At 48.6% G+C, this 13,281-nt stretch overlaps 4 protein-coding genes across 4 annotated transcripts; 3 read left to right on the top strand and 1 right to left on the bottom strand.

Annotated features, from left to right (window-relative positions):
- Nucleotides 1-379: 379 nt before the first annotated feature.
- PFICI_09091 (Threonine synthase) lies at nt 380-2,141 on the top strand (the record flags this gene model as incomplete). Its single annotated transcript, XM_007837672.1, has 3 exons — nt 380-460; nt 528-900; nt 961-2,141. The coding sequence occupies 3 exons, from the start codon at nt 380-382 to the stop codon at nt 2,139-2,141; spliced, it is 1,635 nt and encodes a 544-aa protein (XP_007835863.1).
- Nucleotides 2,142-2,665: 524 nt separating this feature from the next.
- On the top strand, nt 2,666-3,679 carry PFICI_09090 (uncharacterized protein; the record flags this gene model as incomplete). Its single annotated transcript, XM_007837671.1, has 2 exons — nt 2,666-2,678; nt 2,751-3,679. The coding sequence occupies 2 exons, from the start codon at nt 2,666-2,668 to the stop codon at nt 3,677-3,679; spliced, it is 942 nt and encodes a 313-aa protein (XP_007835862.1).
- A 2,600-nt stretch (nt 3,680-6,279) lies between these two features.
- On the top strand, nt 6,280-8,854 carry PFICI_09089 (uncharacterized protein; the record flags this gene model as incomplete). Its single annotated transcript, XM_007837670.1, has 4 exons — nt 6,280-6,888; nt 6,944-8,578; nt 8,631-8,735; nt 8,789-8,854. The coding sequence occupies 4 exons, from the start codon at nt 6,280-6,282 to the stop codon at nt 8,852-8,854; spliced, it is 2,415 nt and encodes an 804-aa protein (XP_007835861.1).
- A 214-nt stretch (nt 8,855-9,068) lies between these two features.
- PFICI_09088 (uncharacterized protein) lies at nt 9,069-11,049 on the bottom strand (the record flags this gene model as incomplete). Its single annotated transcript, XM_007837669.1, has 6 exons — nt 9,069-9,145; nt 9,232-9,693; nt 9,776-10,141; nt 10,268-10,660; nt 10,727-10,736; nt 10,792-11,049. 6 exons carry the CDS (start codon nt 11,047-11,049, stop codon nt 9,069-9,071), a joined length of 1,566 nt encoding a protein of 521 aa, XP_007835860.1.
- Between the last annotated feature and the right edge of the window lie 2,232 nt (nt 11,050-13,281).

Below are 13,281 nucleotides of genomic sequence, written 5' to 3'. Positions count from 1 at the left end.
GGCTGGTTGTATATGGCAAAAGCTAAAGTCTCATGTCCATGATCTAATTATATACCTGTTGGGATACGAATATTTACGATTCTGAAGAATAAAATTCATGTTCACCGCACCCGGATCTTGTTGGATTGGTTCCCCATCTGCCACTAAGACAGGGGCTTTGCAGCCATGCTAACGCTAACAGTCCTAGTGCGGGGTGCCAGTGCAAGACCGATCTCGCAGCCAATCTGTCGTGACTGTTTGCAATTTTCTGGATACCATCACCCCGCCATTTCGAGCATTGTTGACTTGACCTACTGTACATCGATCGATCAGTGAACGACGCCTCAACATAGTCGCATATTCATCTCCCCCCCGCGACAGCCACAAAACACCAGCCAAAATGTCGAACGGCGTCGCCAATGGCACAACGAGCACTGGCTCTCCTCAGAGGTATCTGAGTACCCGAGGAGACGACTACGACGTACGACGAACCCCTTAAGAGAGCCACCGCCAAAAACGGGCGCATACTGATTGTTCCACCTTTGCAGTTCTCCTTTGAAGATGTTGTTCTCAAGGGTCTCGCCAACGATGGCGGCCTGTATATCCCAGAGCAGATTCCCAGCGCCAGCCAATGGGAAAGCTGGAAGGACTTGTCCTTTGCCGACTTGGCCCTCGAGATCCTCTCGCTTTACATCTCGCCATCTGAGATTCCCCGGGAAGACCTGAAGGGAATCATCGACCGCTCCTACTCGACTTTCCGTGCCCCAGAGACGACACCCTTGCGACACCTCCACGACAACCTGTACTTGCTCGAGTTGTTCCATGGCCCGACCTTTGCTTTCAAGGACGTCGCCTTGCAGTTCCTCGGCAACCTCTTTGAATACTTCCTGGTGAGGAAAAACGAGGGCAAGACCGGCCGCGGTAAGTACCCCAGCTACAAGGTAACGATATAGAGGGCAATTTGCTCATAATGAAATCCAGACAGGCATCACCTCTCCGTAGTCGGAGCCACGAGTGGTGACACTGGCTCGGCAGCCATCTACGGTCTGCGCGGAAAGAAGGATGTCTCTGTCTTTATTCTGCACCCCAAGGGCCGTGTGAGCCCCATCCAAGAGGCCCAGATGACCACTGTCCTGGACGCCAACGTCCACAACTTGGCCGTCACGGGCACCTTTGACGACTGTCAAGATATTGTCAAGGCTCTCTTCGCCGACCCCGACATCAACTCGACCCTCAACCTCGGTGCTGTCAACTCCATCAACTGGGCCCGCATTCTCGCTCAGATCGTCTACTACTACCACTCTTACTTCTCGCTCGCCAAAACCAACCCGGACTTCAAGGTTGGCGACAAGGTCAGATATGTCGTGCCGACGGGCAACTTTGGTGACATCCTTGCTGGCTACTTTGCCCACCGCATGGGTCTCCCCGTTGAGAAGCTGGTGATTGCCACAAACGAGAATGACATTCTGGATCGGTTCTGGAAGACAGGCAAGTACGAGAAGCAAGCTGCCCACGGAGCGGAGGCACAAGGTGGCCTGCCCCAGGACGGCGTCAAGGCCCACGAGGATGGCGCCAAGGAGACTCTGAGTCCCGCCATGGATATCCTGGTCTCGAGTAACTTTGAGCGGCTGTTGTGGTTCTTGGCCTATGAATTTGCCGAGTCAGCTCAGATGGACGATGAGTGGAACAAGAAGCAGGCCGGACAAGAAGTTGCATCATGGTTGAAGCAGCTCAAGACCAGTGGTGGTTTTGGCCCCGTGTACAAGGACGTCCACGAAGCCGCCAAGCGCGACTTCGACAGTGAGCGTGTTAGCGACTCTCAGACCGTTGAGACTATCAAGTCTTACTTCAACAAGATCTCCTACGTTCTGGACCCCCACACCGCCGTTGGTGTTGCCGCTTCTGCACGGTCGCTTCAGAAGGCTCCCCAGACGCCGCACATTTCTCTGTCCACGGCACACCCTGCCAAGTTCGCCGGTGCCGTTGAGATGGCTCTGAAGAGCGAGCCTAGTTTCAGCTTCGAGGAGAACGTGCTGCCTACTGAGTTTGTTGGCCTGGAGCAGAAGGAGAAGAGGGTTACCGAGGTCAACAATGACTGGAAGGCGGTGCGCGAGATTGTGAAGAAGCAGGTTGAGGAGGAGCTGCAGGCTGCCGCTCACTAGATACGTTGTTGCGTTGTATATATTTGGATTTTTAGCATTGAAGAGAAGTTAAAAAAAAGGTCTTGGCATTGGATATACCAACTTTAGAAATGACCACCATCAATAGAATACTCTTACCCGACGCAGAGTGGATATAATCATGTCTCCGATTTCACCATGAAACCTGTGGTTCAAGTGGCTTCCAGGGAAAGAGGAAAAGAAAGGAATATTTGAAACATGATTTAGAAATGGCCTATTATTGTTAGAATTGCAAGTCAAACGATTTCCTTTATTGCTGGAGACTGTTCTCACAACTTCTAAAAATGGGTATGGATTTTCCTGCGCCTTTCTAGGCTCTTCTTTGACCACTTTCCCAAATCTTCAAAACGTTGATGCCTTTTCCAGATCTGAACATATTAGATCCAACCAAAGATATAAAATGAGATGCCCAGGTAGAAGAAATTGGCATGGCGTGCATTCACATTGATGACTAATATTCTCAACTATACAACGTCAACTCACCTCTGATCAGATCGCTATTGAATATGGGTCCGCCAGGTATATAACCAACGAGCTATATCTATAGCTCCTTTGATCCGCATATGAAAATGCCAAGCTAACTCACCACAGCATTGAGAAGAAACGTCCTCAGAAGGTCAACCGCAATTCGTCATCGCGCAAAGTCCCTCGGTCCGGCTGTGAAACGTGAGGCTTCACAACCTCCAAGCGATGGCGTCGTCCGCAAATCGACAAAAATCCGCAAGACACAAGAAGCAGTTTCCCAGCAACCAGAACAGGAGGATGCCGGCCCCGAGGCTGCCGCGATCCTGGCAAAGTACAATCGACTTCACAAAGACCAGACCTTGTCCGGCCTTCCGCGCGACTGGGCGTCATTAAATATGCTAATCAGGGGTAGACCCGACATTAAAAAATCAGACGCCGAGCGAGGCGTGAACATTATACAACGGTTGGTGGCCGAGCCAACCGGGGGCAGTTGCGAGGGCACATACAAGGACTTGGAGAAACTCCTTCGGTCTCTCCCTGGCGAAAAGACTCCAGAGGCAGAGATTGAAGCAGCGTTGATCCTCGCTCGTCGGATGGAGGCGCACTTTAACATTGTCCCATCTCAGATAGTAAAGACGCCGCCATCACCGGCCTCCACAAAGCCACCGACCCCAAAGGCAGCAGATCCCACCTCCAAGCCAGCAAAGACGGCCACTTCGAAGCCGGCAGAGACCTTTGAAGAGATGGGTGTGCCCGCCTCGGAGGACACCGAGGATCGTGGACGGGTCAGTCGCCGGGATAACTTCAATAACTTCAACCGGGCCGCGAGCCGAGCTGCCAGCCGCGTCAGAGATAAAGTGCGAAGAAGCCTCAGCCGAAGCAGACCGCCCACTTCCCGGGCCTCATCGCCACAAGACAACAGGGAAGAGGTGACGCGGGGCAGAGCTGAATCGCCGCCGGTCCGTTCTCGAGGAAGGACTGCTCGTGCCCGGCGGTCACGATCTGTCCATGGTGACCCGGCTACTCGGACCAGTGGCTCCACGCGGCAATCGTAGTAGTACTATCATCCACCACCCATTTTTATTACCGATACACATACTCCAAAGAGGGAAAAGAGAAAGAAAAAAAAAGAAGGGTCCCAGTAAGATGAGAAATCATATCAGGCCAAGACGTCTTTGCACCATAGGTACCGTTGTAAGATTGGTGACACGCCATTCCCCATAGACCTCTTCACATGGTAAAAGAAGATCATTTTCGAAACGAGTGCCTTACTGCTTGAGGATAATGATCGGAGCCTTGCTTATTCGGTATGGGAGGATCTGATAGAGGAGGTTTGTCGATCAGTGTGACTGGTCGAAAGCATTGGAAAGCAGCAGCCGATATTTGTTGATCGTCGTGATGTCTGTCCTCCTCTGTTCGGTATGTACTGTTCGTCTGTCTGGGATTTCTGAGTCTCCGAGGGTTTTGTGTGTGTAGATTGCCAGCTCAACAATTTTTTGTTCTTTCTTTGTGAGTTGTTGGTGACGGGATTGCAGACATGTGTAAGCTTGGCTCGCAAGCAGGGTGACAGGATTGGCGTTCAGGCAGGGGCAGGTGATTGGACCAAATCATGGTTGGACGGGCGAGGTGACATGCGAGTCTGGAGATTGTGGAGGCAAAACCCCCTGTTAGCTTTCGGATCCGAAAGCCGCAGCGGGACGGCCAGGGGACCAATTGAGGGACCTATCGTTCGGTACATGACGCTTACACGCACATCAATGGGGTCCAAAGAATAAAATAAAATGTACATACCCTACCTACATAGGCACTGTACTTTTTAGTAGCGTGATTGCAATGGAGCCCGCAAGAAAAGCACTTTTTGGGGAATATGAAAATGCGACTCGAAATTCAATTGATCCCCAGCCCAGCCCGTTTAGGTCAATGAACTTATTAAGCGGGTTTTATTGACATGTAAAACGGTACTCTAGGTTGGGTTGAGTGATGTATCATGTCAGCCTATATCTCATGCAGCTTCAAGCACACGTACGTATCCCGATTCGTCTAGGCGAGGACAGGAATTGCAATCGCCTTTCTGGTACCCATTCCATCTCTGGATGCTTGCCCGGATACTCTCGTCCAGCTGCACATGGTTTGCCAGACATACTTGGAGCAGGCAACATGTTCATGCATTCTAGACTGGCCCAACAAAGACTGGCGTCACTCGTTTGTAATTTATCCCAGACGCCGAGCTTCGCCGTCAGAAAAAAAAACCACTTCAGTTGTCCTGCCACCTCTGCCACCTTGTGATAGACTTTCGGAGCAACAATTAGCCCATCTAGTCCATGTCCCTCGAACAGCTAGCCAAACTAGGCCAAGTGATTTACTGCAGCGGCAAGATCCAGTGCCAAAAACTCACGTGGGGGCCCTGCCAACATGGAATGAGACAAGGGAGGGTTGTTCTTTTGTACTGGAATCTTTTTTTTTCACGATGTGCCCCTACAGCTGCTGATGAAGAGCCCCCATGTGTCTAGCCGCTGAATCGTAAGCGACTTTTTACCTACAATTGCTCCGGTATGCTTTAGAGACCTGCCTTACCTAGGTACCATTTGAGATACGCCCGCACCTGCATGACGCCGCAGAGTAAAGCAGCTGTTGAAAGGGCCGATGCTCAAAAGTCCCTGGCAAGGCGAATGAACCAATGCGAATATATATGTTGTACACTCGCTGGTGGTAGCAGTACTGCATGTAGTAAGGGTCGGTACAAGGAATTAACAAAAAGTTAAGACAGTGGGACAGCACAAAATCTACCGATGGCAGCGGCCGATCACCCGTCACCCGTCGCCTGTTAGCTCACCTACTGCCTGCTACGCTACCTGGTAGCTTGGCCTGCTTGGGTCCTTTTTTTTCGCCTCTCCGTCACTTTTAGTTGGATGCAAACATCCTCGGCGATGCGCTCGCTCCTGGCCTCGCTCTGGACTCGGACGATGCTCTAGTTGATTCCAGTCTGTTTACTGGATCTGCATGCTAAATTGTCTTCTCTTATTGGACCATTTTCGATCCAAATCTGTAACGAGTTCCCCTTCTGCTCAGACGAGATCCTCGGCTGCTTCGGCCGAGTGAATAAGTGAATGGGTGAGCGAGCGAGCGAGCCTCTTTTTCTAACACACTTACTTACTTTGGTACCAAACCTCACACTCTTCCCTTTTACATACTTTCACCTACTTACCACCCTACCAAGCCCTATTCGCACACGGGCTGAACTTTTTATTCCCCCTCTCCTCTCCTACCCGCTGATCAATCTGGGTACTGCACTCCAGAGTTTACCTAGTGTGTTGAGGAAATAAGGGTCGATGCTTGTTTGCTTGTTAGCCGTTTGACGCAAAGTATTCCAGGCTGACTGGCAGATTGGTCCTCCCTGACTGACCAAGCTATCTACTGCCTGCTCAGCTATACCCGGGGCCCGCAGCACGCCTTCCCGTGTCCAATGCCGTGTCCGCATCACCGGTGAGCGCTCCCTGCGCGCGCATCCTATCCCCGGCCATGTCAGCCGAAGACCAGGTCCCACTTTCGCCGCATCTATTCCTTCAGCGGGTATAACATTTAGCTACGCCGTGTTCTGCTACCGTAGAATCAGCAGAGGCTTGGCGTTCATACATACTTTCCTCCACCTCTCACCATGGCCGACCACGGCACGCCGTCGTCGGCCCACGAAGTCACCAGCAGCAGCAGCAACAATAACAATATCAACAACAACAACAGTAGCCATAATGCAAATGCTTCCCTTGGCTCAGCAGGGAATGCCAGTGGCTCTTCGCGAAGTGTCAAGAGACCTCGGCCTGTCAAATCCTGCATAGAGTGCAGAAATCGAAAGTTAAAATGCGACAGGCTTTTGCCATGTTCGCAGTGCCAGAAATCAAATCGTAATTGTCGCTATGCTGCAGATGGCGATGTCAACAACCTATCCGATGCTTCAGACGCCGAAGTGCCCGACAGGCCGCCAAAGAAGCAAGCTTTGCCCATCAACGCTGAGAGTCCTGCATCAGCGTCCAAAACACGGGACCGGAATCTCACAGTCCCAATCAGTCTATGGGAAGACTATGGCTTGAGACTGGAAAGACTGGAAAAACTTGTGCTGTCGAATGCAAAGAGTCCGCTGGTTAAAGATTTGAATCTGCGTGCTCCGCCGCTTGCTTCATCCACTACGACTATACGTGGCTTGACAGTCAAGGGCAGTCTGCGGACCAGATTCTTTGGACAGAATAGCACTCGGGTCCTTCTCAATCTAGTCAGTGTTACTTCTTCTCTTGGTCACAGAACCACAGCTAACCTTTACTTTCCAGTTTGACGAGGCAAAAGAGTTCATGTTTAGCAAAACCAAACCTCATAGCGTCAGGGAGATCTTCACCAACATACAAAAAATTCACAAGAGCCTCCAGGTGGAACAGGCAAAAGCACTTGCTCCCATCACTGTTTACGTCGATTCAATCAATCCTGTGCACAAACGTATGGCAGACATTCTACCAAAGAGGGTTGTCTGCGATCGTTTGCTTCAAGTCTTTTTGGCTGGCTCAGAGTCCCTGTATCGAAGTGTCCACATCCCTACCTTTACGAATCAGTACGAGCGGTGGTGGGACGGAACGCTGCAATCTGAATCATTCCTCCCCCAGCTGCTCTCCATGTTGTGTATTGGCTATCGGTTCTATGGTTCAGAAACAGGTTATGGCCCGGACCGGGAGAGTATTCACATACCGACTGCATGTTCATTAGTCAAGGAGTGGCTGCATAACCTTAGGGGCAAGAATCTTATGGACTTTGGTACTCTCCAGGCCGAAGTTCTTCTCTTGATGGCTCAGCGCATGATAAACCCCAACAACCAAGACTCTTGGACGCAGCTCGGGTTAATAGTGCGAATGGCCATGACGATGGGTTTACACAGGGATCCGTCAGAATTCCCTCAGAAAATATCACCTTTCTGGGGAGAACTGCGGCGTAGGGTTTGGTACACCATATTGGAGCTTGATCTCCAAATGTGCATTCAATGCAATATGCCAGCTTGTATTCGTGAAGGAGATTATACTTGCCGGCCTCCCAGAAACGTCGACGATGGGGATATCACCATGGAAATGACAGAGCTACCCGAGGCCAAGCCGATTGATCAGGCTACAGACTCACAGATCCAAGTATTTGCCGCAAGTACACTCTCTGTCCGCTTCAAGGTCATAGAAATCATCAATGGTCTCGACACCTTGACGGATTACCAGCCGGTCATTGATTGCGGCAATTCCCTGGAACGGATTTTTGATGATATGCGATATATTTTGCTGCGCAAGCAACCCACGACCCCCGAGGAGGCAACACGTCAATGGTTGACCAAGACCATTTTGGACATGCACCTGCGTCGAGCTCTGGTCGCCCTGTATAGGCCATTCGCTTTGAGCACGCCAGATGTACCCCAAGAGATTTTAACGTCTTACCTACGGTCCTCAGTAGTCATGTTGACTTACATGGACGATCTGGATAGAGACAGTCCAAACTATACTCAAATCTTTCACATGCATCATCTTGTACTGAAACAGGATTTTTTGCAGGCGGCTTTCAGTGTTTGTTATTATATCAAACATGTCGCTGACTTGTCCGATGAAGAAAGCACATCGCCGCAACCATACTCGCACACATCTGCATCAAGGCCAGACTCGTTCGCAGAAGCATGTCTTCTTGCTACCGAGAGCTCAGTGCTTCTGTCTCCCTCTCGCCTCGTGTCCGTTTTGGAGAGAGCTTTAGACGCCATGAACAGTCGAATTAGGGAGATTGGAACGGATCTGAAAGACCTAGTCTCGCTGACGGTGGTCTTGGCTCATTGCCGTGGCGGGCCCGTCGAAGTCGTACATCAAAGGGTGATTAATGGTCTGCGCGCCATTGTCGATGCTGGTCTTCATTCAATACATACTAGCCAGACTGACATTGCCTCATTACCAGTAAGATGGCCCATTTTCTGTCAAGTTTATCAAATTACTTACATGGACTTAGATTCTGCAACCGTCGCCCATTACAATGAATAGCATGGGCAATGCACCAGGTTTCATGAACTCTCAGCAGCCATTCATGTTTTCACCTGATCTCCCTAATATTACGGTACGTTTGAGCGCCATTCTGCCATTGTCTCGGTACATACTAAATCTTTTCAGATGGCTGATGATTTTGCCATATGGGACATGGAGTTTTGGAACCCACTGCTGCAAAACGGCCCGTAATCGCCGTGGAAATTTACCTATCAACATTAGGCTTTACAGCCTATATAATCATATGACGGGACGCTGTAATGATTTGGATCACTTCATGCCAAATGCAGAGTAGAGAGGATAAAGTTTCTTCAGCGTATACCCCCAATACATAGCACACGAATATCTAATTTTGAAGAACAAGACTGAAGATTTTCGCCTTGCTGCTTGGCTAGATTTTGAGCATCTAGTTTTCTGCGTTTGCAACCCCATCGACTTTGTAATCTTTGAACTTTCTTGCCGGAATATTCTTGCTGAAGAGCACTGTGGATCCGTGTTAGCAAACAGTTTCTTTCTATCCAGCAATCGAACATGAAAATGAGGGAAACTCGTAGACAAGATATACTCACTGTCCAATTCGTCGTAACTTCTGCCACGAGTCTCGGGGACTCGGAAGTAGGCCCACACATAACACAAGGCCGCCAGACCGCCAAAGAAGAAACCCAATTTTCCCTGCATATTGGCCTGGTCGGGGTTGATCATGTAGGGAATGGCGACGGTCATGATGATGCCAATGACGCCCTGGGCGGCGGTGGCGACGGCAATGGTCTTTGAGCGGACGCGGGCGGCGGAGCACTCGCCCAGCAGAGCAAAGCACACGGGGCCAATGGACAGGTCATAGGCAAAGTTCCAAATCAGCATCAGCGTCGACTCGGCCCAGGCCACGCCCGAGGGCCGGCCGGGCACGCAGTCCAGGATGCCAATGATGAGCTGCAGAATGACGAGCACCCCTAGCCCCTGCACGAAGATGGGGCGACGTCCAAAGTGTAGCATTAGGAACCATGAGCCAAGGGTTCCAACGAATCCGACAGCTAAAGGGGTTCCCACTAGAGTTAGCATGTTGAAACTGACAGAGTGACCCCTGTATGGGGATGACGGAGTAGCGAAACTCACCCAGGAATCCAATACTCATATAAAATGAGTCCTCGGTAGCGAGACCAGCCTGCTGAAAGAAGTAGGTACCATAATTAATGAGATAGATACCGCTGAGGACCTGAGTACAGTAGACGCCAATGGAGATCTCTGTGCGGCGCCAGTTGGCGCGGTTGAAGCAGTCCAGATAGGTGCTGCCGGCCTCGATCTCGCGCTCGAGGCGGTCCGTCTCGGCGATGACGGCCAGCGTCGCCGACACGTTGACCTTTGACGACGACAGCCGCCGCAGCGCCTCCTCGGCCTCGTGCATGCGGCCCATGCGGACGAGCCACCAGGGACTCTCGGGCACGAAGAACATGCCTGGAAGGATGACTAGAACCCAGAACCCTGTGCGGTGGTGACGAGATTAGCTACTGTTTGACGTGGTTGCTTCACAGCGTTATCATGATTCTCTTTCGTCTATATCTCAATCTGTCTCGAGTCGGAACAGCAACCGCATTATTCATCACTTACATTGCAAAGCAAAGGGAATACTATAAGCCCAGTGATTATCGAGCTTGGACGTGCCGGCGGTGACACCATTAGCCAGGAGCTGGCCAATGACGAAGCAGAGGTTGGTGTAGCTGGTGAGGTGCGCGCGGAGGGCGAGCGGGCAGACCTCGGAGGCGTAGGCCGGGGCAATGACGACGTAGCAGCCGAGCACGAGGCCGCCGAGGAGCTCGCCGGCCAGCAGCACCGACAGGGACCGGGCAAAGAATTGGATAAAGACTAGTCCGGCCGTGAGAATGACGCACGCGGCAAAGGTGATCTTGCGTCCAAACAGGTCCATTGGGTATGCCGAGATTAGAGCGCCGACTACTTGGCCGATTGGGTTGCCCATTGATAGGCCGGTCTGCCATGGCGCGCCTGTGAGAAGTCTTGTGTTAGTGAGGCCAAGTCATTGATAAGTAGGTTATTCTGGGTTGACCATACTAATGATATACTATAGACATGGCAATTAGTATAAGTACCCAACAGATGGTCAATAGACGGCTTACTTCTCCATTATACTCGTAACCAAAATCTCGCTGAAACTGCGGTGTCGCGTACAGATTACCCAGCAATTGCGGATCAAAGGCCAGCATAATCACGCCAATGGACACAAATGCAGACCATCCCACGGCGCTCGGGTAGAGCTTCACGGCTTCAATAAAGGACAGCTCGTGTTCTTGGTTGATGGCTTCGGTAATCACTGCAGCGCTCTCGGCAATCACGCCGGGCTTGGCGTCGTCCGGCGCCGGATCGGAGGAGGCCATCGGAGCTGCGGCAGCCAGAATGGGACTGTGGTCGTCTATAGTATTGTCCTGGACGTCCCTATATTTGGGAACGGAACCGAAAAAAAGTTAGGTATGAGGTCCCGTTTGAAACAAACTCCTTCGAGGCTGAGAAATTCCCTCTTGTCAGAAATGGAAAAACAACTCACGAGCTTGACGAGCTCTGCATCTGTGCGACCTGGCTGTCATGTGCCATTTTTATGGCTGCTTATCGGCACCGAATGCAGCTGCACAGCAGCAAGCAAGCAAGCCAACAAGGGTTCTGGTTGCTGGGTTCGGAACACCCCTTGTCGGAGTGGTTCGACCTTATCGGTGAAGATCCGGGGGCCGGGGGATGATCATGAGGGGGTTCAATCGCTTTCCTCGGTCCTGTGCCGTTGGAGAGCCTCACCGCGTTGAATCAGGTCAAAAGTCATTGGATAATCATGGTCCGGGCAGGGGAGTTTAGGATATCATCAATCCCTGGAGGGACAAGGGAAACGTTACATGGACACTAACTACATCGCTCCTAGGTAATAGATAGCATGGCTCGCATGGCTATTATCCTTACCTGAATCAGCAATACCCAAACCCCGCTCCTCCAAAAAAGCATAAATTAAACGTGCGGGTGGGTAATTGCCTACATTTGAAGATGATCATTTACCGTCAACGTCCAAAACAGCTTGTATGTTTGTGATATTTCTCTGGTTTTGCTATCATTAATTTATTACTTTCGGGCGTGTTGGCGGTTCTGCGTCACAATTACCAGATACCTAATCACTGGATGATGACAGCGCTTTATTTTATTGACGATAATAATAATACATATTGATTACCCATCCGCGGTTGCGTGTCATGGAGTTCATCGCGGGTTCAACCACCGAAGGGAATGATGGGCCTGGAAACGCAAGTATTGGGTGCATGAACAAATAAACAACTTGGATGCATGGTCTATATTGCGATTGAGGGAACTATTATGTTCTCAAAGACAAGTCAGTAGGGATATCTTGATAGAGTTAAAGCAAAGCGTGGGTGTCAAAGATATATTTTCAAGCGAGTGACAAGGTTCTATATATGTTGGCTCCAATTTGAAGCGACGTTAATTATACTTGTACCTCCTTGCTGCATCTGGCGCAACAAATTCAAACATATTATATTGGCGGAGGGCGCTGGGGCCTGCTGGTGCCCATAGTCAACAAAGGATCGTGGAAGAGTCCAGAAGCGGCTATAGCCGGGTGCCTACGGATTTATTACCGTAGGTGGCTATATAAACGGGAAATTGGCAATTTTTAGGCTTATAAATAATTATTATATCGCATTTTTTAATTAATTCCCTTTTTGCTATCGTTTATATAATTTTATAATTTTATAAATTTTATAAAATTATTTATATAATAGCATTACTCCGATATTAAAAAGTCCTTTATACTTTTAGCATTTAATAGGTATTAAAATAAATAATATAATAGCAGACCTTATAACAAATTAAAATCCGGTATAAAAATAAAACCTAATTAATAATAATATTCCCGTAAAGCTTATTATCACTAAACCTAATAATAAGGCTAATATTAAATAGCCCGACGAAAATATTATAAATATTAATTTTTTAAAAGCAATTAAAAACGATTTAAAAAAGCTCCTCCGCGTTATATTAGCATTTAATAAAATAAAAAATAATATTATCGCTATATAAACGGCTAACCTAAAAAATATAAAGGTTAATTATAAAAACCTCGAAGCTATATACCGACGCAACGAGCTTAAGCTAAAAAAAAAAGCTATTAATAAGCAAAATAAAAATAGGTAAAAGCTTAAAAAAATAAATAAAAAGCATAAAGCGTAATAAATAATAGCAACCTTAAATCGTTTTATTTAAATAATAAAAAAAATAGCCGTTAACGTAACGGTAAAAATAAATTTATCCGTATTATTAAGCTTTTAAATACCTTAAATAATAAGCTTTTAATCCGGCGATTTGAATTTATAAAAAAATTACGGAAGGAACGTAATTAATTTATTTTTAATTAATATAACGATTTATTAAATAAATTAAAAAATAAACGCCGTCGCTAAAAGATATTTTATAATAAAGCTCGCGCTAAAGGCAAAATACTAATAAAAAAAAATTTATCGTCGTTTTTTTTTTTAAAATAATTTAAATAAAAAAGGCATATATAAAGCTATATCGCGCCGATTAATTATAATAACGCCTATTATAAATATAATTATTAA

The sequence above is a fragment of the Pestalotiopsis fici genome (genome assembly GCF_000516985.1).
Source record: "Pestalotiopsis fici W106-1 unplaced genomic scaffold PFICI_Scf_6, whole genome shotgun sequence".
Classification (NCBI taxonomy): domain Eukaryota; kingdom Fungi; phylum Ascomycota; class Sordariomycetes; order Amphisphaeriales; family Sporocadaceae; genus Pestalotiopsis; species Pestalotiopsis fici.
The sequence above is the reverse complement of the archived record's forward strand: the minus strand, read 5'-3'. Positions and strand labels throughout refer to the sequence as shown.